General features: G+C 49.0%; 2 protein-coding genes across 2 annotated transcripts; both read right to left on the bottom strand.

Moving 5' to 3' along the window:
• Window positions 1-5,370: 5,370 nt before the first annotated feature.
• Window positions 5,371-9,602, bottom strand: RNASEL (ribonuclease L (2',5'-oligoisoadenylate synthetase-dependent)). Its single transcript, XM_008937305.1, has 6 exons — window positions 8,150-9,602; window positions 7,711-7,799; window positions 7,212-7,402; window positions 6,990-7,107; window positions 6,102-6,223; window positions 5,371-5,506 (listed from the first exon to the last, which is right to left on the bottom strand). The coding sequence occupies exons 1-6, from the start codon at window positions 9,600-9,602 to the stop codon at window positions 5,371-5,373; spliced, it is 2,109 nt and encodes a 702-aa protein (XP_008935553.1).
• Window positions 9,603-18,806: 9,204 nt separating this feature from the next.
• On the bottom strand, window positions 18,807-21,869 carry RGS16 (regulator of G-protein signaling 16). The gene is made up of 5 exons (XM_008937304.1): window positions 21,865-21,869; window positions 21,196-21,297; window positions 20,462-20,523; window positions 19,287-19,453; window positions 18,807-19,007 (listed from the first exon to the last, which is right to left on the bottom strand). The coding sequence occupies exons 1-5, from the start codon at window positions 21,867-21,869 to the stop codon at window positions 18,807-18,809; spliced, it is 537 nt and encodes a 178-aa protein (XP_008935552.1).
• Between the last annotated feature and the right edge of the window lie 56 nt (window positions 21,870-21,925).

The following is a 21,925-nucleotide window of genomic DNA, read 5'->3' as shown; positions in this document are numbered from 1 at the left end:
GGACACGAACCCTTCTCCATCAGCAGGCGGCACTGTGGCACCGCCGCTGCCTTTCCAGAGAGCAGAGGGGCCGGTCCTGCTGGGGCTGGGCACGCTGCCCCCCCGCGGCACGGGCATGGGCACGGGGAGCTCCCCCCAGAAGAAGCCAGCCGTGCGGGCACAAAGCCGGGAGCGCGGCTGTGCCGGGCACAGTCTGCGCATCTCTCTCCAAATGTCACTTCCTCACAAGCCAGGACTCCGAGACCCTGCAGCAGAGCCGGGGTGGGACACGGCACCCCCGGCCTGCTGCCCCCAAACAGCTTTTCAGTCAAGGACATCTCATGTCCTTACCCAACCGCCCTTCCTTGAGCGCCATACAAGCCTCATGGGATTCGAAGGGGACAACACATCCTGCTGTCCTCCCTCGTTTGACATCAGCTCACCTGCCACACAGTAGGGTTTCATCTCTTCTTCCTCACCAGGCAATCAAGCCATCATTGTCTTCACGCTCCAGGAAGGCATCCAGATCCTGCTGCCACAGCCCCAGAAGAAAACGGAGCCATTGGAGGAGCAAAAAGGTGAGCTGGGGCTGAGAGGTCCCTTCCTGCTCCAGCTGCTGGGATGGGAGCTGAGGTTTAGGTCTCCCTGGATCAGTCTGTGATGGGAACTTTGTGCATGTCATTTTTCTCAGATTCTGATAAAAGTCTTGAGAAAAGGTTCTCAGTCAGGAAGTTTGCCCTCCACCCTGCAGAGCAGGTAGCTGGTCACACAGAGAGTCTGCCTCTCCCAAACCACACCAGCACAAGCACTTGGAACAGCAGGGCTCTGACTTCTCTTAAAACCCAAAGGCCAGCTGGGTGGGTATGTGCAGGATGCTGGTCAAGCCCACCAACTCCAGGAACATTCACAGAAAATCCCCAGTTGCCTCTCTCCATGCCCTGAACGCACCTCCTGGGAGCACACAACCATGGTGTTCATCCTCAATCACCCTTACCCTGCCTCCATCAGCTCTGGCCTCTGACACAACATCTCTCCCTTCCCTGCAGGGATCAAGGGAAGGAGGAAGACCTCCAAGGAAGAACAGACCTTCCAACACATCTGTGCCAAGCAGGACAAAGGTGTGCTTCAAGGAAGCTGAACCACCCAGACACACTGCAAAGTTTGCACTTAATCAGCAGTAAGATCTAAAAATAAAGCAACTCCCAGCATCCTCCAGCTTGCCTAGAAACATAACACACCATCCTGCACCTCTGCAACTGTGGCAGGGGGCAGGGACCAGGGACGTGCCACGACATGTGCTTTTGCCTGAGGAGATCTCCTTGCCCACACAAGTCTCCTTCCTCACATGTGTCCGTAAAAGACCACATTGCCCAGGGCTGGGACTCAGTGTAAGTAAATCACGCTGAGTACACAGCATCACGCCACCTCTGAGGACTTTCCCAAGAAATTTGGAAGGTACTTAAAGCCAGAAAGCAGTAAACGCTTTCCCTGAGGAAGGGGCCTCTCAAAGGCCACCTAACCCTAGAGGCAGCTTCAGCCATGCCATGCAGGGAGCCCTGCTTCTCACCCAGGACTGGGATTGCTTCTGCTCTGCATATCTCACAGCCTTGCCTCGGCTCCTCCACACAGATTTAATACCTCCTGTGGGTGGCAAGGCTTAAGAGAGCCCACCTGGTTTACTACTCAGCTGTCCCTGGGTGGTCAGAGGGTGCCTCTGTTCCCAGAGCTTTTCTGATTTTCTCATCAAAATCAGCTTGTGCCTGACTCCGGACCTCAGCATGTTTGGGGTTGTGTTGTTTTTTGTTTTGTTTTTTTAAAAGCAAGTATGCTTACAAAGCACTAACCAAATCATATCAAAGACCTTCATTTTCCCCAGGTGAAACTGAATCAGAAAGGCTTTACCAAGTCAGCACAAAGCTGCAGAAAAGACCATGACCTTTACCACACCCTGCCTCTGACTGCTCCCATTTTGAGCTATTTTTAGCTACTTTTTAACCCTCAGGTCCTGAAGATTGCATCCTGGGAATAATCCAGGTGCACTTAAGGCAGATGATTCTGTGTTTTGTATTTGTCAGTTATGATTATCAACACTTTGGGGGTTTTTTTTATCCTCCAGAAGCAAACTCAAAGTCTAAGAGCATTTCTGTAAATGAAGGACTTTGGAAGCCGATGCCACTCCTACAAATTGTAACCAGCTCCTCAACACCACCCTTCTGCTGTAACTGGATTTTACCCTCAAAGCTTTCAGCCCAAAAACTAGCTGCATTTTTGTGCTTTGCATTGGCACTTCAGGCTCTGCGGCCTGAGTCCAGCTGAGCCCGGTCCCCAGAAGGCTTCACAGATGTGCCTGAACCTCAACACAGCAAAACCGCAGCTAGGAGCGATCTTCACTCCACTGCTCCTGCAGGTTTTCCCCAGTGCAGCAGATGATGCATACTGACCTGGAGCCACCTCTGTGCACACAAGCATGTCCTCAGCACACAAGTGATAAGATGGGGAGCACCTGATGCCATCACATCACGCTGAGCCAGCTGCCCCTGGGGCCACCCAGCAGGAGCAGAGGAAAAAGGCAGAGACACAGCAAATGCACAATGTACAGGCATGACAGCAGTGGAATGAAGCATGTAAGACCAAATCAACATGACCTTGGTCTACAAGCCTGCTTGGTCAACCCAAAGGCAGGCAGCACCTCCCAGATGGGCACTGTTTCTGGAAACCATCAGCACATCAAGCAGCACTAACTCTGATAGCTGGCTCTGCCCCAGCTCCCCAGGACACCTCCACCCTCAGGCTGGAACATCAGGCACTGCTATACCACCCAGCTGCAATTCTGTCCAGCTGCCCTTGCCATTGGTTTTCCATCTCGTGCTCACCCATCCTTCCCAGCTCTGCAAGGGGGAGAGGCAGCCTGGTATTTTCCCGAGCGTTTCCCAGCCCTGCATCCCCCCTCTTCCCATGGCCTGATGCTCTGAGCAATAAGCTTTGCAGATGCCTTACATAGATCAAGTTTCTCCTCTGAAACTAGCCTGCCAGTACCTCTGGCTTCTCAGAAAGCAGCCTTGCAGACCACGTGAGACTTCCCTGGAAGCTCTTCCCAGCAGCCTGATTGCCCCAGAGAGACAAGCCATAGCCTCCATGTGTTTAATTGTTGCTCTAGTTCGGACATCCTTGAGTGCTCTCTGCTTTCAGGAAGGCCTTTCCACAGCTTTTTAAGGCTGCCAAGTCACAGCTCTTTAGCAAAACAGCAGAGCAGTGCAAGAAGATGCAAAGGTCAAAGGAAGCTGGAAACTTGGCATTTCAAATGAGGCTGAAGGAGCCCTGCCTATGGCCCCACCTCTCCTTGTGCAAGAGCAGAAACGTGCTGCTGAGGCATGGAGCCACCATGCTCCCCATAGCACACCTGCTCCCCACACTGCTGAGACCTGGACACACATCTCTGGGTGTCATCCTGCTTTCTGGACATGAGCAAGACACAATGAGAAGAAAAAATGAGCAGAGAGGAAAGGAAAAAATAGAAATATTGACAAGAGAAGAGCTGACTTTCTTTTGGTTTTCTCTAGTGACACCACACCAACAGCTGCGTAGTCAAGATTTCTTGTTGTTACATTTATGTATTTTAAAAGGTTCCCAGACCATCAGAAGGACCTTTGCTCTGAGCCAGGACCTCTGATGCAGTCTGTCACATGGACCTCAGGAGCCACGAGCACACAGATGACAGTCTGCAAGGCGATTCATGCACAGCAATGCCTGATGGTTTGCAGGTACCTACATCTGTAAGCACCCACAGCTAAGCAGATGTGGAGGGCTCCATGACGCATTCTGGGCAGCCACCCAATTGTAGAGGAAATGGGTCAAACACATTGACTCCCAGAATCTTACATGTATGGAAACACACATGCACAAGCACTGATGCTCATCTTTGCACTTCAACTTATCTGTGAAATCCTCACCTTCATTTCATAGAAATAATGCAAAACTCCCAACATTCAGCCTGTTATTTCACAAGAGACAGCTTGCTTCTGAGAATGGGAAGCCTTCAGTGCTTCCCAACATCTTTTCCCATTAGACACCCATATGTGCCAGAAGCAATTCATCTGAGCAGTGACAAAACCATCCACCACTGTCCCTAGAGAACCAAGAGGCACCTCCACAGGGAGGCCAAAAATCCCAGCATTGGAATATTTTATAGTTCTGCAGACTATATTTCTGTGCAGAGGGGATGGGGGAAACTCATTCATAAATGAGTGTAGAGTCCATTTTCCAGGCAAGTTTATTCCAAGTTTGGTTCTCCATAGGCTAATTGAAAGAATAACAATCTCAGTTAAAAAAAAAAAATCCTTTCCAGAGCTGAAAAATATTTCCACAAGCAACATATAATCATTGTGCAAATCAGAGCATTAGCTAAGAAACATGCAAGCCCTTGGACAACCAGACGCATGTTGCATGCCGTGGGATTTCAGAAATGAGTTTGTGCCACCCAGCCTTCAATATCAAAGCTCTGAACTGGCTGCGTGGGCACCATCTCTGTGCCAGGGAGCCAAGCCTGGCAGGAGGACAGGGATACACTGACAGCAGCACTGTTCTGGAGGTAGGGAGCACTTGTGCATAGACTGCCATGGCAGAGCTTGTCCTCTCCACGAGGAACTGGTGCCTAAAGTCCCTTTGACATCAGCAACATTTTTGAGGTGAGTCAGGACTACTCACTGTAGCAGAGTTTTATGGGATTGTGCTCCTTACATCCATTCCTTGTGGAAATATCTCTTGCAGCACCCAAAATAAGTCCTTCAGGTCCCAGGAGGTTGGCCTAAATATGTCTCTACCAGATCAGAGGGATAACAGGTTTAGGGCAACTGCAGACAGACTGTTGCCTAGACATCTTATTTTCTGGCTGCTGTGTTTCAAAAAGACTGAAAATGGAGAATCCATGTTTTTCCAGGGGTGGATGAGCAGCTCATCAGTGCAAGCTGTAGGAAATATCAGCCCTCGCAAGGAGCTCTAATTCCTTTTCCTTTATCAGAGTCCCATGTTGTCTGGCAACACCAGAGTTGTTCTCCTGGCTCCCAGATGCGTTGGGTGTATGGGGCTATCCCACATCTCCCTGCTCTTCATTACAGTCAGGGCCTTATCTCCACCATACAGACGCAGATAAACTCAGAGGACAGAGGTAGTCAAAGGGGACCTGGGCTGGCATTCAACTTGGTTCCTTTCCAGAGCCCATGACTGTTACACCAAACATCTTTCTTTCCTTAGTCTAAGTCCTCCATGCTCTGTCCCTGCACGTGCTATTTCTCATCTTCTTACCCACTTCCTTCAACACTTTTGCAGATGAAGAAATATAGAATAAAAGGAGTTGGTGGTGGGATCAGACGTGGGACAGGAGACAATAACGTCTTACAGAGAAGGCTCCTGAATGTCTGCAAAGTGACTGTATTTGGGATTCTGGCGTAAACTGTTGTAGACATAAATGGTAAGTTTTGGAAAAAGCTTCAAGAAATACTCAGCATGATCTCCTGTTATCCTGCTGATCCTGAAAGAGAACAAAACCAAGAAGGATTTTTAAAGCTTGTCCTGGATGTCCTGGTTCTTCCTTTGCAGGGAAAAAGCTATTCCAGAGCCTTTCCTAATCTCCTCAATGCATTTTTTTCACTATTCCTCCAGCACTTCCATCTGCCTAATCTCACCTGTATCTTCACTGAAGAGCAGTGCTGGCCACCAGCACCGGTGAAACCATCACTAGGAGTTAACACCACCTGTAACCTCGTGTGTAAGCACCCATGATTGTAGAGGGTTGGAGACTGGCAGCTCTTTAGGAGTCCAGACCTCCTGACAGGATCTTCTAACAGGACCAATGCTTCCTGATCCATATCTCAAAGCACTTCAGCACAGCAAACATCCGCACTTTGGAAATACTAGCAAGGTAGATAAGGAGGCTTTTCAAGGGTATAAAGGATGATACAAATATTTAAGAGTCATCTAAAAACCTTCCTGGAATTATGGCAAGAAACACCAGCCTGCAGCAAAAATAACAGCCCAGGAGGACACTTTCACAGTATCCATTTCCGTAGAGCCATGCATGCTCCCTGCAGTGCAGCTGTGGCAGGGGCAAGGATGGGAACACATACCTGAAATTTGGGTGTTCGTCCAGGTTTCTGATGAGTCTCAGTAGGTCAGTGATGTTGTTGGTATATTTGACCGGTTTTATTTTTGGAGGATTTTCCATCCAATACAGAACATCTTTGTCAATCTGAAAAAAAAAGCACATAGATTATTCTCTGCCTATCACAAAAGCAGCACATCTACCTCCACTCACCACAGCCATTGTCTTTTCTGCAGCATTGTCTTTTGCATGGGTAAATCTTGTAACGTCTTAAAAGCATGTTTCCCAACACAAGCAGGGCATGTGCCACGCAGACCCCCTGACTCTGCTCAGTATTTCCTCTCCTGCCTTGCCAAGGTGTGCCATTCCTATTAGGACTGTCGACATGGCACAGGTTTCCATGCATGCCTGGAGGACAGGAAGGGCTCAGGAGTCTTGACCCAGCCATGCCACTCAAGAGGATTACCTGGGCTGTACTGAACCGAGACTGTCAGATCTCAAATGATGCAGCACATCTTTCCAGGATGCCACCTGCAAAAGCAGGCCTGGTCTTATTGATTTTGAGCCAATCTAACAAAACACTTCTACCAGAAATTTGCTGGCAACAAGAGCCAGAGGTCCTTGTCTTAACGGGTGACCAAAGAACACCCTTGAAGGTTCCACAGCTAATTCTGTAACGACAACCCCTACTACCATCCCACTCAACAGAGCTCCCTTCAGTGTCAATGTCTTTAGTCTGGTGCATTTTAATGATGTGGCTTAGACTTAATTGTTCCCTCCAGTTACCTGTATTTGTGTGGGGCTACTTTTTTTCCAGTTATGCTTTTAAACAGGGTCTGTGAAACACTTGGAAAAAGTTTCTGCCTAAATGTCTAGTTCAAACCTCACACCAATCCAAAGAGAAGAGAATTACCTCCTCAGTCCACCGTGGATAAGGAGAACATTCAGTAGAATTAAGAGCTCGAAAGACAGCTTTTTGATGGGGGAGATCTTTGATTTTATTCCATATACTTTTCAGGAACTTGAACCTGCTGTGGAAGGAGAAGCCTCATTAGATGCAACAGGACATCGCTGTTCCCAGCAGCACAGGCAAATCCTGTACCAAAAGCTTTTCCTTTGTACTCCCAGGACTTACGTCTGTTTGCTCCAGAAATAGGGATGTTTGCTCAAACCTTCCAAGCCTCGTTCATCAGGAGAGACCAGGCTATTTACGAGGTCCAGAGCCTCATTGTAATCTGGGGAATCAGCAGCCAAATCCTCAATACTGACTTGATGAAGGGGTTTCCTACCCCTGGTTAAAACATACAGCACAAGCCTGCTGAGGGCCTGCAAAGGAACACATCACTGCTCACGTGCCAGATGCGTGACACTTCCTACCAAATGGAAGGGGACTAGTGTTCCCTATACGAGCAGACTGCTTACGTGGACACACACACCCCTAGAGGTGTGCAGCAATATACAAATGCACACAAACTTTGAAGCTTATGCAGCGTCTATTGTTACGTGGGCTTTCCCAAAAATCAAGGTGTTTTCTAGTTGAGGATGCAGGACAGCTTCCCCTAGGATTCACAGCAACAGCAAATACCAGAGAGAGCTTGACATTTTAAACCATACATTGATTCCCAGGAAGTTACCTTTAAATCTGAGTTTATGCATTCTTTTTTGCCTTCGATCGACATTCTTTTATTATCAAAATCTGCCAAGTAAATCTTGCCGCCTAAATCTGAGGAAATAAGAGAACTTGTTAAAAAAATAATAGTGGAAAATCTTGATACAGTCTCTCACTGACTTCTGGATGGCCCCTTGTTTAGAAAACAATCCCCTACATCTGCTGTGGGTTGATTTGTTCTGCAAAGCCCTGGAGAGCAGGACTAATGAGACATGAAGTTTTTCTGTTCACTCTTCTGTGGCTGTTTGCCAAAGTGTCTATACTTATTCAAAGAGGACAGCTAATGCCAGAGACACCCCATTCTGCATAAAGACATTTTTTACAAACAGCTATGAAGCATCTTCTTCTCTAAACTATAGGCAACAGGGAAGAAAAACAAAAATATTGAGAAAGCAAAAGATAACCTATGAAAAAATTGCTGGGATGCAGATCCTGGTGAGCAAATCCAAGGGAGTGCAGTTCTCTCACTGCTTGGAAGATCATCCTCAGAGCATCTTTGTAAACAACTTGGTCTTCTGGTTCCTGCAGATATTCCTCAAGGTTTTTCTCCCAGAGGGGAAAGCATAAATACATGTAGCCTCTGTCCTTCTCAAACTGGAAGAGCTTCAATAGGTGTTCACAGTTACTACACCGTTCAAAGAACTTCTTCTCTTTGTCACCCTCTGTACTGCGGCTTATTTTTACTGCTACCTCTGTCCTACCATAGAGCCCCAGGTAGATGCCACCCTGGGAAGTGTCCTGAATTCTCTGCTGCACGTACTGAAATGTCTTCAGTTTGCCAACCATGGGGCGGTATATTCTGTAAAGCTTTTTCAGCTGCTCCCTCCAGCGCTTGCTGTGTGGCTCCCAGTCCGGGAGGGTTTCTGGAACAAACCTGGCGTGATGGTGGCGGAGGAGACGTGCCATGTCGTGAGCACGGTTCCTGTTCGCAACGGCGATGAGGTTCCCAACGTCAGTCCTTGCTCCTTTCTCACACAACAGCTTCGCTATATCGTAATTGTTTTTCTCTACAGCCACCATCAGTGCTGTGTTGCCCTCCTCATCTGCATCATCAATATTTATTTCACTCTTCTCCAATAAAGCTTTCACCAAATCTGAGCTCTGCATTTCAACAGCTAGGATGAGAGCAGTTTTCCCACATTCATCTTTGCTGTTCACATCAATACCTCTGTCCAGCAGGAAATGCACTATGGAGACTGCCGACTCGTATTCTTCCTTGGTACGACCACCTTCCTTGAGGGCATGGATCAAGGCATTCCTATCTTTCTTGTCACAAATGTTCAAGTCGGCCCCCATCTCTTGGACCAGAGATTTTACAACTGAGAGTTTGCCTCTCTTACAAGCATCCATCAGTGCTGTTCCACCACCTTTATGCAGTTTTGCTTTCTCCTCACTAACCGCCCTGCTCAAATTCACATTTGCTCCTTTGCTGTACAGGAATTTCAAGGCTTCTTCCCTCCCATACCATGCAGCCTCCATGAACGCTGTGAAGCCATTGTCATCATGGTCATTAATATTTAGCCCACGATCAAGGAGGAGCTCCAGTATATTCACATTTCCCACTATTGCTGCCTCAATAAATGCAGTGCCACCGTTGTCCTTCCTGTCATGTGGACGAGCACCCCTGTCCAGCAGAAGCCGGACCAGGTCTTCATCATTAGCTTGCACGGCACTCTGCAGTGGTGTCCAGCCACTTTCAGCTTTGGAATTCACATCTGCCCCATTCTCCAGCAGCTCCAGCACAAGTTTTCTATTACTGTCCCTCAGAGCAGCATTTAACTTGAAAGCAAGGTCTTCAGCTGTCTCTGCGCTGGTAGGCGTAGATGCATTCTGCTGGCTGTGAGCTGTGGGCTCCATGATGGTCAGAGAGACAGTTCTGTATGTCTGATGTTCCTCACCTGAGCCCAAGGATCCCACTGAAGGATGGGAGAGGTGCAATGCTCATTGCCTTCGTTGTAGGGGGTGCTCCAAGTTTGGATGATGAAACAGGATAGGTTGCTATTTTAAGGGCTTCGTGGTTTCACCTAATTAATAAACAGAAAATCTTGGTTTATTAGATTGTGAATGCTTGCCATGTACATTTGATGTCCTGCAGGTCTATGTGAAGGGCAACTAAGGACAGCAATGCCAGTGCCAGCTGAGAGAGATAAGCACAACTTGAGCACTTACCCAGACACATGTACTCATCACGTTAGCTTGACTGGTCACAGCACTAATCACAGCCCAGGCAGGTGTCCCCTGAGTCATCCAGGTGAGGGGACAAAGGAGAACCCAGGATGTTCTTCCTATAAATGTTATCTCAGACTTATTACAAGTTACCCAATAAGCTGTCCTGCAGTGATGTTTTCAGGTGCAGAATGCAGCAGGCAGGCAGAGCTGGGCATTTCCCTCCAGTTTTGAATGGCAGCCACAGACAAGGTCCTGAAAAGTCTCTGATCCATTTCCTGGAATGAGACAGAAAGCCAGCCTTAATCCTTCCTGTTTCCATGGACAATTAAGATACTCTTCTTAATCAGAAGCCTTTCCCAAACTTTTCATTATGTTAAGAGGTTGATCAGGTAGGACCTGATCTACCTATATCTACCCAGAATAGGAAAGCTGGAACTCCAGTACCCATTCTCCTGACCACAAAGGCTGGTTCAAGTGACCAGCACTTTCAGGAGTCACAGTCTGATAGGCTGCACTGGAAATAAATTATCTATCCAAATCAGACAAGGGACAAATTGTATAAATTCACATGACTTTACCCTCAGGAAAGCCAAGGAGCTTTTTATGGTTGGTTTCTGCCCCCTCCCAACAGGAAATGAACACCTTATTTCATTGGTTTAGATGCATTTACTTTCCCTGTAGCAACTTCTATGCCTCTTGCCACATATATATATATAAAAAAAGGTTACTTTCCTGGCTGGAAAAGCAGCACAGCATCCCCTGGGCACAGTGGGGCTCTATTTCTCCACCCCCATAGGGCAGGCAGAAGTCCGGGGAGTGGGAAGGCAGGGGCTGCGCACCTTCCTCCTCTTCCTCCAGCGAGCAGCAGAGCCCCCAGCACACCACTCTGCCCTGCCCTGCCAAAGGTTTAAAGGTTTTTCCCCGGCCCCACCAACCTTCAGGCGGAAGCAGCTCGGCGCCTGCGCATCCCGGGCACCAGCCGGCGTGCCAAGTCACGCCGCCCTGCCCAGCTTCACCCGCCCCAGGAAGGCGAGGACGGGGCTCCTCTGCCCGCCCAGCTACACAGCCGCTGCTTCCAACGCCTCCAAAGCCAGGAACCAGCTTTCCTCAGCAGCTGCTCTTCACTGCTGCTTCCCAGCAAGTACCTCCAGGCAGTATTTGCTTCCCGGCAAAGTCTGCAAGTATATTTTGCCCCCTCCCGTGACTGAGCAGCCCTGGGAGCATGTCATCCACTTTGTGAAGGGCTGCTGTGGATTTTGCGGAGTGTTTGGTAACTTTTTTTGTTTAGCACACAGCAGAGAGGTCGTGAGCAAAGTGCTTTCCCCATACAGTCCCATGGACATAGACCCTGTTTACAAACAAAAGCTCAGCAGTAGTTCAGGAGCTGAAGGCACAAAGACATTAAATGAACCAGTGCTTTGGAGGGTTTTCTGAGGGGTGGAAGTCTGAGTTGGGTTTTTATTTTAAGCTTTTCCTCACCTTTTGGTAAACCCATCCACATGAGGAAACCAGCCACGCTGCGCAGCTTCCCCAAGGGAACACTGAGCTCCAGGTCCATTTATTCCACAGCTGGAGTGTTCCTAACCACACCCGCACCGGCAAGCAGGCAGCTGCCCACTTCCCTGGGCACCAGCCTCCCCTGTGCAAAGATGGCGCTGCCCGAGGGCCTCCAGCTCTTCTTCTCCACCTGCAAGGTGTGTGCAGGAAATACATGAAGGAACCCAGGCTACGACATGCCACCCAGTTCCCCCCACCACCCTGTAGCATAAGATGAGCTCACCAGCATGCAGAGCCCACTCAACCTCCCCAGGCACCTGCACCAGACTGTGCCAGCTGCAAGAGTCAGCTCACACCTGAGACAGGGCTGAAATGGCATCAGTGAATTCACGCCTGGCTTTCCACAGTGTGTTGGCACATGCACAAACCGGGCATTACAAGGAGATGTGGCTGGATGCAAACACAAGGGCACGAATGCAGAAAAGCTCACCCTGAAGGGGTGCACGGATGCAGACCTGCACGCTTGACATGCATCCAAACCCTCAGGTACACCTGCGTTGCTGCTCACATCTGCGTGCCAACTCACGACAGCTCTGCTTGTGCAGGAGTCCCATCTTTGTACCTAAATGCCACCTTGGATGCAGTTCTGTACAGAAAGGGGTGCCAGGCAACGCTTCACAGAGCTTGCACAGCTCTTCAGAGAGGCTGCAGGGTTTTATACAGGTTACAACAAACAAAAAGTGACACAATACTTGTTCACTGGTCACCTTTCAGTTATATAACTATTGCCCTTCTGCGCACGCTCCAATTAGTGGCCCCTCATTACACAAAGGCAATCTGACTTTAGCATGTAGGGTCTCCTTACAGGGGTGTGATTTTTTACCATGCTAACTAGTCCTAGGTGGCCTTAAGTGATATCAGGGAGATCGTTCCTCAGGGAATGATCTCAAATCATCTCAAGATCCCATTTTAATTCACAGAAATCTGCTGAACTCAACAGCATCTCTCCCAGTTTGACCAGAGCTGGAGCTCTAGCTGCCAGTGTTTACCCATTTGCAGGCTGGAAAAGAGACAAGCAGAGCAGGGGCATGTCACAGGCTCAGAGCCAACAATAAAGACATCCAAAAAAAGTCAATGTTACAGTACATAACAATACCACATCACCCAGCCACCCAAGTATGAAAGCCTTCTTCAGCTTGCTTATTTAATTAAAATAGTTTATTTTCTTATGGTGGGAGCCCAAACCCTAGAAGGCTAGCAATGAAGTGTTTGCAGCTGGCAGGGCTGTGGCAGAAGTGTCCTGTGCCTGTACCCCATCAAAGAGGTTTGCTGGTAACAGTTTCCCTGTCTCTCATCTGTGATCCAAATTGATTTCCATAGAGTCTGAAGTTTAAACTCTTAGTCCTTATGACAGGCAGTTTATGGGGAATAGAAAGACCTCAGAGGTTTTCTAAAGCATGGGAGCCACATTGCTCCTCTCCAAAACCATTCCCATAGCCTCTGGGCTACATAGTTCCTGCTGTATTTGCAATTCTACAGAGTCCTTATTTGCTCCAGCACACAGGGACTCAGGGGACCAGCTGCCGAGACACAGCAGGGAAATCAAGGGCACAATTAAACAGATCTTCCTTTTCCTCCATCCTGTTGGACCTACACCCATTTTGCAACCCTCCCCATCAGATAACATCTCCGTGTATCCGTGCCCTGGCATGAATAAACATGAGTTAAAATACAGCAACAAAAACTGCCTGCCAAAGTCAAAATAATTTTTAAATTTAAAAGTAGCTATGAATAGTAGGATGGCTTTTTTCTTCATGTTCCCTGCACTTGCTTCCTTATATTTCCAAAGTGGAATATCCCAGGGTTTATATGCTTGGAAATGCTGATGCAACATTCAGTGCTGGAACACAGCCCTGGAAAATTGTGCCCAGAAGGATATTATCCACTCAGGAGCATCAACCACATTTCACCTTACTATAGAGTATTTTTACATTTTTAACCTATATTTGCTAGCTTTTTAGACTGCTGCTCAGTCCCCATTGCTGCAGGAACAGACCAGCACATCTGCCAGCAGGAGCAGGCTGAGAAGAAGTGAGGGCAACAGCAAGGCAGGCAGGGAACTCACCTAGCAGGGCACCCTGTCCCAAACCCTGGGCAAGGAGAGCAGAGGAAGTCCATCAAAAGCACGCCCACATCAGCCAAACCAGGTCAAACAAGAAGCCAGGCCGAGGACCCAAATTTAAATGCATTTCCCGAGCAGCAGGGGTTAGGAACACTGTCACGTGTAACTGTAACGTGTCCTAACACGTTAGGAACTCTGCTAGGAACACCTAACAGTGTTCCTCCAGCTGCTTCTCATCTCCATTTCTTCCCTGCCAGCTGATCCAAGGCTGTAGCTGCATGGGGTCAAAGCTGCCATCCAACACCTGCATCCCAGCCCTGGGGAGGCAGGAGGGTTGCAGAGCCCAGTGCTGCCCTCAGTGTTGTCAGAAAGCATGAATATTAACATCAGGTTTTGTATCGTTTCCTGAGGTTCCCCGGGAGGTAAGAATCCCTGCACACAGCTGGACCAGGTTGTCAAACCTTGGCATTTAGCTGCACATTGTACTGAGAGGGACATGAGCCATGTGGAAACACATCACACATGATTCCTGGCACTTTTTTTCAGGCAGAAGCCTTAAAGTGAGTGCTGCAGAGGGAAAAGCAGTGTGATACAGCTGCTCCCTCCCCAGCGGTTGGCACAGGGGCTGGAGACCCTGCTGCAAACACTGCTGGGTAAGGTGTTTGTCACATCTGAAATGGCTCAGTGCATCCCCTTTGCTGGGGAGCTTCCTTCAAAAACAGATTTAAACAACATTTTATAGCATTTATTTGCAGACTCTCTTTGAAAAAAAGAAAAACCATGGATCTACGTACATGCATGTGCAAACACATATGAATTTGCCTGCATATGGTGGCGGTTATCACAGGATCATAGAATGGTTTGGGCTGGAAAGGACCTTTAAAGGTCATCTAGTCCAACACCCCTCCAGTGAGCAGGGACATCTGCAACTAGAGAAGGTTGCTCAGAGCCCTGTCCAACCTGACCTGGAATGTTTCCAGGGATGGGGCATCTACGACCTTTCTGGGAAACCTGGGCCGGTGTTTCACCATCCTCAGTGTAAAAAATTTCTTCCTTGTATCTAGTCTAAAACTCCCATCTTTCAGTTGAAAACCATCACCCCTTGTCAGGGGTGCAACAGGCCCTGCTAAAAGGATTGTCCCCATCTTTCTGGTAGGCCCCTTTAGTGCATGTGTATCTGCTGTGGTGCATGCACACAAAGCTCAACATCCATGCACCTCTACATGCACATTCACCTTCCCAAATGTCCCTCTTTGTGGGGCAACTTCTGCACTTACGTACATGCCCTAATGCCACCCCAAAGGCTGCCAGAGTGGGGATCCCAGCTGCAGGAGGAGACAGGATGGCTGAGGGACAATGCCACCCCACTGAGCTGCTGCTGGGAACACTCCGGGTCCCAGGGCAGAGGGAAATGGGTGGTTTTTCCACCAAATAAATCCACCCCTCATCCTGGCTCATGGAAACCTGGCCCTGGAGCAAGAACGAGTGATGCCCATGAGGGGGGGCCAGCACCAGCCCACACATTTACTCCCCGGAGCTCAAATCTCCTCTGCTGCTTCCAAATTCACAGCCTCCACCCTGGGAAACATGGGCTGTGGTTTATTGGAAGCAACCACAGCTGGCCGTGCCCAGAGGCACTCACGGGAAGCTTTGGCTCCTCTTCCTGAACACAGTTTTGTGGGTGGGGGTTTTTTATCCCCTCGAGGCTTTTACAGTTCTGTTGTATTAGCACGGAGGACACGCTGAACACAAGCGTGGCTTTATTGATCAAGTTGTCTCTTTGGGAAGCTCCTCAGACTTGTAGAGAAGCAACGACACTACAGATGGGATACTCCAGTCTCAGTGGTGAAGTCCGAGTGCTACTGCCAAGGCTGAGGCTCAGCCTGGGCCATCCATTTCCAAGCATCAAGAATGGACATAGCACAAATTTCCTTCTAAAGAAGGCTCTCAGAAATGTTTTAATTCTAAATTTTTCTTAATTGTTTTTTGTTGGCCAATTTAAATATTTCTTTAATGGAGAATCAGTTTAAAACTAACTTCAAGGTGTGCAAGATAATTTTTTTTTTTTTTCAGTTAGAAAGTACAGTTAAAAGTAAAACAACAAATCATTGGTTTATTCTATGTACTTCTAGAGTGTTTTGCTGATCTAAGGTTTTCATGACAGAATTTAAATTCCTGGACACCCTTCAGCTCATTTTTCCCCTCTGACATGCACTAACATCAGGCATACACACAGAGTGCTGTGATTCTGAACTGCCTGTCTTGTAAGCCAAGGCCACGCTTAATGAAATAGTGAATAAAAGATAAAGGGACAATTAAACTCCCTTCCTCCACTTAGGTGGGTGACACCTGTAGGGAACAGAGCTGGAGAAGAGTCAGTGTATTCTACAATAAGCGATGATCCTTGGACTCTGCACGGCTGTGTTGGAAGAGGCATGATGTGGTGTTATAGATGCAGTTGCTTGTAAGAGGCTTTTTAACGGCAGAGGCTGGCTGGTGCTAACAGCAATCCCTCGGGACCCAAGTGCTCCTCAGCTACAGTCACCTGTGATGCCAGCTCCTCCTCACCAGTACGCTCACACTCTCCTCTGCTGACGCAGGCCAGTTAATTTTGGCTTCAGAACACGTAAGAAATAGAAAGAAGAGAGCTCAAAAAACATGCTTTGTTTAGTTTTTTTATTCAGAGCGTTAACATCTCTGAGCTACCCTTGGCTGCTCCCCTCCCTGCATTGCTGATGCTGCGTGCAGCCTTCCAGTGCTCCCATGGTCCCTGGATGCACACACCACGGACCCCCCTCTGCCCTCCCAAAACATCCCACAGGGATGTGGGGGACTGCTCAGCTCTCAGAAACATGCTGCCACCGACATGCAATGTTTCCTTCATATCCTCTCCAATATCAAGAATTTTCCCCCTTGTAAATTAACCAATCATCATCTGAGTTATTGGTAAAAATCAAATATTATTTATGGCAGCCACCCAAAGGCAGTTTTTTCAAACAGCAGCTCTCACTTGAGTCCTTCCATGCTTTTAAGACAGCAGTGTTTTACTGTTACTAAATTAGTATTGGGAACTGCAGTCCTGTAAAGCACTTGCAAAACAGCAAGCAACACAAACAGTACCGTACACCCTGGCAACCAATTTATTCAAAATTTATCCTCTACTTTCATTCTTGCTATGAACTGTTCAGTTCTCTTCCATAAGCCAAATACCATGAAGAAGCTTTAATCTTCACAAGTCTTCCCCTTCCTTCTTTGTTCCTGACATTGCAACATTTAAAGCGACTGTAAATGCCCCTTGCTTGCTTTAATATGCTTTGCAAGTCATCCAAAATTAGAATGCAAAAATTAATTGGAAGCCCACAACCAAAAAGACACACTGTTCTCACAGTATTTTCTTCTTTACATTTTATTTTATAATGACAATATCAAGTTAGTAATGAAAATGGACCATTGTGCATCATTCACTTCAGTAACACAACAAAGGTGGTTCCAGTTGTAAAAATAAATAATAAATAAGAAAGCAGCTAAAATCCCCCTGTAAACACAGCTGGGACCCACCAAGGCTCAGAGGTAGAACCAAGATGGGGAAATTGGAAGTGGAGTGAGAATAACATTCCCAAAGTGGTCCTTGGTCCCTTGCTCTGCTCAAACAGTCACAAAAAGCCAGAGTGATCCTGTGCTCTGGGTAATGCTTGGGGCAGGGAAAGGCAAAAGCTGGTTCCCTCAGCAGGGAGCGAGGACCAGCAGGATCAGGACCTCAAGGTTTGGTCTTTTGTTATAAATGGAGGCACAAGTGTCAGCCCCAGGCTGTCTCAGTAGGAAAGGATGCTGGTGGCAGTTCCCCATGACCCAGCACAGGACATCCACCCATGGGCTCCCCATCACCTACCCACACAGCTGCTGGTGCCTTTGCTGCCAAACTGGATCCACAGCTTGCCAGGGTCCATGCTCAACAGGGCTTTCTGAAGAGCTCACCCCTCAGGCCTGAGCTGATGGAATACCCTGCTGCCCCCCGAGAGGCTGAATACACAGCATACCTCACTGTTTTACTCAGCTCCCTGGGACTTGGCTCAACTGCTGTGGCTGTAGACTGGTTTTACTAGCCAAGGGAACACCAAACCAAATTTTAAACCAGGTAAAACCCTGGGTTTCCTCTCCCACATGTAAAAATACGTTTTCAACAGGATCAGTCATGAAGCTTACATAGCTGTTCTCTGCCTAGGACAAGCTGCTGGTCTGCGTGATGCTGTCCACACCTTTAAGGGGAGGAAGGAACCAGCACTGACTGCAAAGCATCTTTTTTCTTCCACCAGTGGTCCCCTGAGCTCACAGGAAATCTGCCACCATAGACCCTGCTACTGACCTTGCTGGACTGCAGCTCTTGCTGGTGCTCTTCATGTACCTTGCTCCACGTTACAGATCTGCCTGGTCATCTCTCAGGTTATTACACAGAAAAAGTGGGAGGCATGCTAAGTGCTACAATATCTAAAATAATTTAATTTACAAGCTCCTTGGAGCAAGGGATGTGTGTGTACTTTTAGCAGTGCCCTTCTAATAAATATATGTATAATAACAACAGTGATAAAATAAATAACAACAACAATAACAAAAAGTTATGCACGTGACCTACGATGACGTGCAATCTAAAGGTCATGTAGCTTGAGGGAGGGATAAGAACGTCACTGCTAGGGACGTGGAACTGGAAGAAGGTGCAAAGCTTTGATGCAGGGCATACACAGGACACAGCAGAAGCAGCATCACGGCGTCAGGAGGAGGCAGGCTCGGGGTCCCTCTGGCCGAATATGCCACGTAGTCACTGGACTTTTATTCTGGCCATTCCCTCAGAGGAAAAGCCCTGCGGGCAGATCCAGAGCAGCTGTCCTGGGCACCGTGGGAGTTGCAGGCTCCTGTGCCAGAGCTGGGGTCCTGAGAGCAGGCAGGAGATGACCGGTTTTGGATGCTCAGGGGAATCCAGCCTCTTTTTCCCCAGCTTGCCACAAAAATCTGATTTCTGTGCCTGTGGTGGTGCAGGTCTCCAGCCGTGCTGCAAGGGGAGGCATCGGGTTCCTACCCGCTCCACTTCTCCAGGGAGGGAGAACCTCTCTTCCCAGAAGCTTGGTGGGAAGCAGGAAGCACTTGAGGTCGTGGGGATCCTGCTAAAATGCTGGGACTTCAGCCGAAACCCCACCGTGTGGACCTTAGCCCTTGCAAGCCACCTCTCAGCCTCTGCCTGGTTGCCTGGCTCATCCCACCGTGGCCAGTTCGTGTCCAGGTCAGGTATGCGATCGCTTACTGATGCCACGGCTAGCGGCCTGCTTGGTCATGTCCTGGTAGGAGGCGGACTTGAGGAACCGGGGGTAGGAGTCCTTCTCCATCAAGGTGCGTGTCTTGGCTTGGGCTTCGTTGAAGCAAGTGGAGGTGGCACCCGAGAGGTTCTTCCTGGTGATCTCCCTGGTTTCATGGTCGATGTTCACCTGCAAGGAAGCATCATCCACAAATGTTAACTCAGTGCTAACTCCTGTATCATGGGGGATGAAAATTGTTTCCTCCATCTTCACATGAAGGTGAAGATGCCCACAAGCCTATATACCCCTTCATGCTGCTAGCCCACACAAGGTCAGAAATTAAAGCTCTCATGAAAAAGAGCACATCTTCCCACTGAGCTGAGAGTACTTTAATAAAACCCATTGGGATATTTTATTCCTTTTGCATCCTATTTGATGCCACAGGACAAAGGCAGAAAGTGCTCTCACCTCCCTGGGTGCCTCGCTTTGGACGAACTCCTCAAAGATCCTGTTGGCTTTGGAGGCCAGCTTGGTTTTTGACCGGGTCTTCTTGAAGTCCTCGCATGCCAGCCAGAAGTCAAGGTTCTCCTCACTGAACTCCGTCTTCAAGAAGGTGTGGAAGGCCATCACCCCACCTAAGGAAGGGGGAGGAGAGCAGTTAACAGGAGAGCAAAGTGGGATACAAAGCAGGATGGTTGCCAGACCCGGTGCTGCCTTTGAGCATCGCCCTGGGAGCTCAGAATCTGCAGATTTCCTTTCCCTCTGGGCAAATTCCACTCTCTGAGACATTGCTAATTGGCCTCTAGACTCCAATAAAATCCTTTCCCACAGACAAGTAATCCTCTGGTTTTATTTATTTGACCTTTCTGTAATGAGGTTTCAGAGTATTTTCTTTACAGCTTTGGAAAAGAGCTAATTCTACCTAAGGAGAAAGCCACTGACGTCTCGGTACGCCTGCAGGAACCGAGCAGCGACAGCTTCATTTCTATTCCTCAGCTGAGATCTAGGGAGAGTGAAATGCTGAGGAGTATGGGAGAGTAATTGCAGCAAGGATTTCAGAGCCAGGCTGGAGGGATATATTAAGTTACAAAGCCAGCAATGCCTGTTAGCCATCACAGCATATGAGGAAGGCTGGAAAAAAAAATACACCTAGCCGCAAACTAGGACTATAGAAGGACTATCTGTTGCTGTGGAATAGCTTTTAAGGTAGACAGCTATTTTTGCATTAAAATCTGCCAATTCTGCCTCTGTATGCCTGCTGTAAAGCCCAGCATAAGCAAAGGATTATATATGGGACTCAAAAAAAGGGGTCCCCTCGCTGGGTTCAGAGGTACTGGTGCTCCCGAGTGCAGAGACAGGGCCGGTCAGGGCACAGTGTGCGGTTCCCTGTGACAGAGCTCTGCAATGGGGTGCCCACACCAGTGCTCCTGGCCCCAGGCGGCAGCAAGGGGTTGCGAGACTGCGTTTGTGCCCCCCAAAAAGCACCCAGCCAGAAGAAAAGGATACAGCTTCGTGAGCCAGGCAACGAGCCCCATGCATCAGATTTCCTCATGCACTGGCTGCAGGCACACAGTCCCCCCCTTGCTCACAACGATTACATCCCATGAGCTCCCACCAAAAGAAGAAAACAAGATCCTACTCACTCTTACTCTTCAGGAGCTGGTCGAAGGACTCCCTCCATTCGAGTACCTCTCGTGAGGAGTCTCTGGAAAAGACAAAAGGACATAAGGCTTGCTGTCCCACCAACAGCAGTTCTCCTGCCCCAAGACTTCAGTCAAGCAGCCCTGTTAATGGCAGATGGTGAAAGGGAGGCAGCAGCACTCGGTAGGAAACTAAAGCAAGATCCCGGTATCCGTACCTGTGGGCTCTCTTTCCTTTCTCCCTTTCTTTTACCTTCCCTGACGGTTCACCAGACCTCAGCTCCATAGTGCTGCTTAGACAAGGTAGCTTCTCTAAAGGATTCTCAGAAGAGCCTTTTCTGCTAGTACAAGCCCAGCAAAGCCTCCTCTGTAAAAGGACACCCTGCTTTCAGCAGCAATATTTCATATTTGTTTTTAATGCTGCCTGCGCTCCCCAGAGCTCCCAGGCACTGGGCTGTGACACCGGGGACTGGAGAATCCCTCTGGGTTTCTTGCCTATTGCTAAGGCCCTGCTCTCTTGTGCCTAATGCCAGAGCAACCGTTCCCCTCATCTGATTTTATAACTGGTGGAGCCGGGAAGAGATCCGCCTTCCCTGCCTGCTGGGGTGGGACGTGGGGAGGGCGAACTGTGCTCTGCCTTCTCTGCTGTGCAGATGGGCAGAAGCCTCCCCCAGGACAGCCTGGTCCATGGAGACCTGTTCTGGGATGAACCTGGGGCACGGCACTGTTTGGCTTACCTCTGCTTGGAGCTCAGCTGCAGCTTGCTGGAGGTCCCAATCCTGTGTCCTAGCTCTGGCTTATGAAGCAGGAGCCCTAAGCGGCTCTTCAGATCCTTGGCTCTGGAAGGGAGGAAGGAGAAAGGTGGGATTGCTGGACAATGGGCTGCTGCCTCCACCCCCCTGCCTTGCAGGGGCTGCACCCCACCGACGACACAGCTCAGAAGGGCAGATTTCACTCCTCAGCTCAGCTGCTTCTTTGCCTTCTGATGTATGAAATAAATGCTCCCTCAATTGCTTTTTCTGATCCCTGGCAACCGTGCTCAGCAGTGCACTAAGCCTAGGGGACTGTTTCCTCCTGCTCCCTTCCCAGGTAGCACTGCATTTATAAAGCATAGCGAGCTTTTATCCTCTGGGGCAGGCAGCAGAGCAGCTGCCGAGTGCCCAGCTGGGGCACAGTTCCCTGCAGCTAACCTGGCTCCTCTTCCCATCCCCATCTCCCAGCAGTGCTACACTGCTCTCAAAGCACTGGAAAAAACACAGCGGGAACATCTCCCTGCTGCCAGGCTGCTGCAGCAGCGCTGATGTTCCCCTGATTATTTGTTTTCTCTTGGGGTGCTTCTGAGTCTCCAGGAGCCTGCCACCACACCACGGAGGTGACCACGCTCCCCGGCGGCACCACCCACCTACCCCATGCCTCCGAGACCCAGCGATGCCGGTGGCAGCACACGCCGCTCCTGCGCCAGCGCCC

This window comes from Merops nubicus, unplaced genomic scaffold (genome assembly GCF_000691845.1).
Source record: "Merops nubicus isolate BGI_N331 unplaced genomic scaffold, ASM69184v1 scaffold53533, whole genome shotgun sequence".
Taxonomy (NCBI): Eukaryota; Metazoa; Chordata; class Aves; order Coraciiformes; family Meropidae; genus Merops; species Merops nubicus.
This window is presented reverse-complemented; position numbering and strand designations above follow the sequence as displayed.

Excerpts from the sequence above, each read along its gene's own strand:
- RNASEL (XM_008937305.1), bottom strand. The coding sequence starts at position 9,602 with ATGGAGCCCACAGCTCACAGCCAGCAGAATGCATCTACGCCTACCAGC. Across the intron at positions 7,403-7,710 it reads GCATAAACTCAGATTTAAAG|GCCCTCAGCAGGCTTGTGCT; the intron begins GTAACTTCCTGG and ends GTTCCTTTGCAG. Across the intron at positions 5,507-6,101 it reads GACGAACACCCAAATTTCAG|GATCAGCAGGATAACAGGAG; the intron begins GTATGTGTTCCC and ends GTTCTCTTTCAG.
- RGS16 (XM_008937304.1), bottom strand. Across the intron at positions 20,524-21,195 it reads CAGCTGAGCTCCAAGCAGAG|AGACTCCTCACGAGAGGTAC; the intron begins GTAAGCCAAACA and ends TGTCTTTTCCAG. Across the intron at positions 19,008-19,286 it reads AAAGCGAGGCACCCAGGGAG|GTGAACATCGACCATGAAAC; the intron begins GTGAGAGCACTT and ends GCTTCCTTGCAG.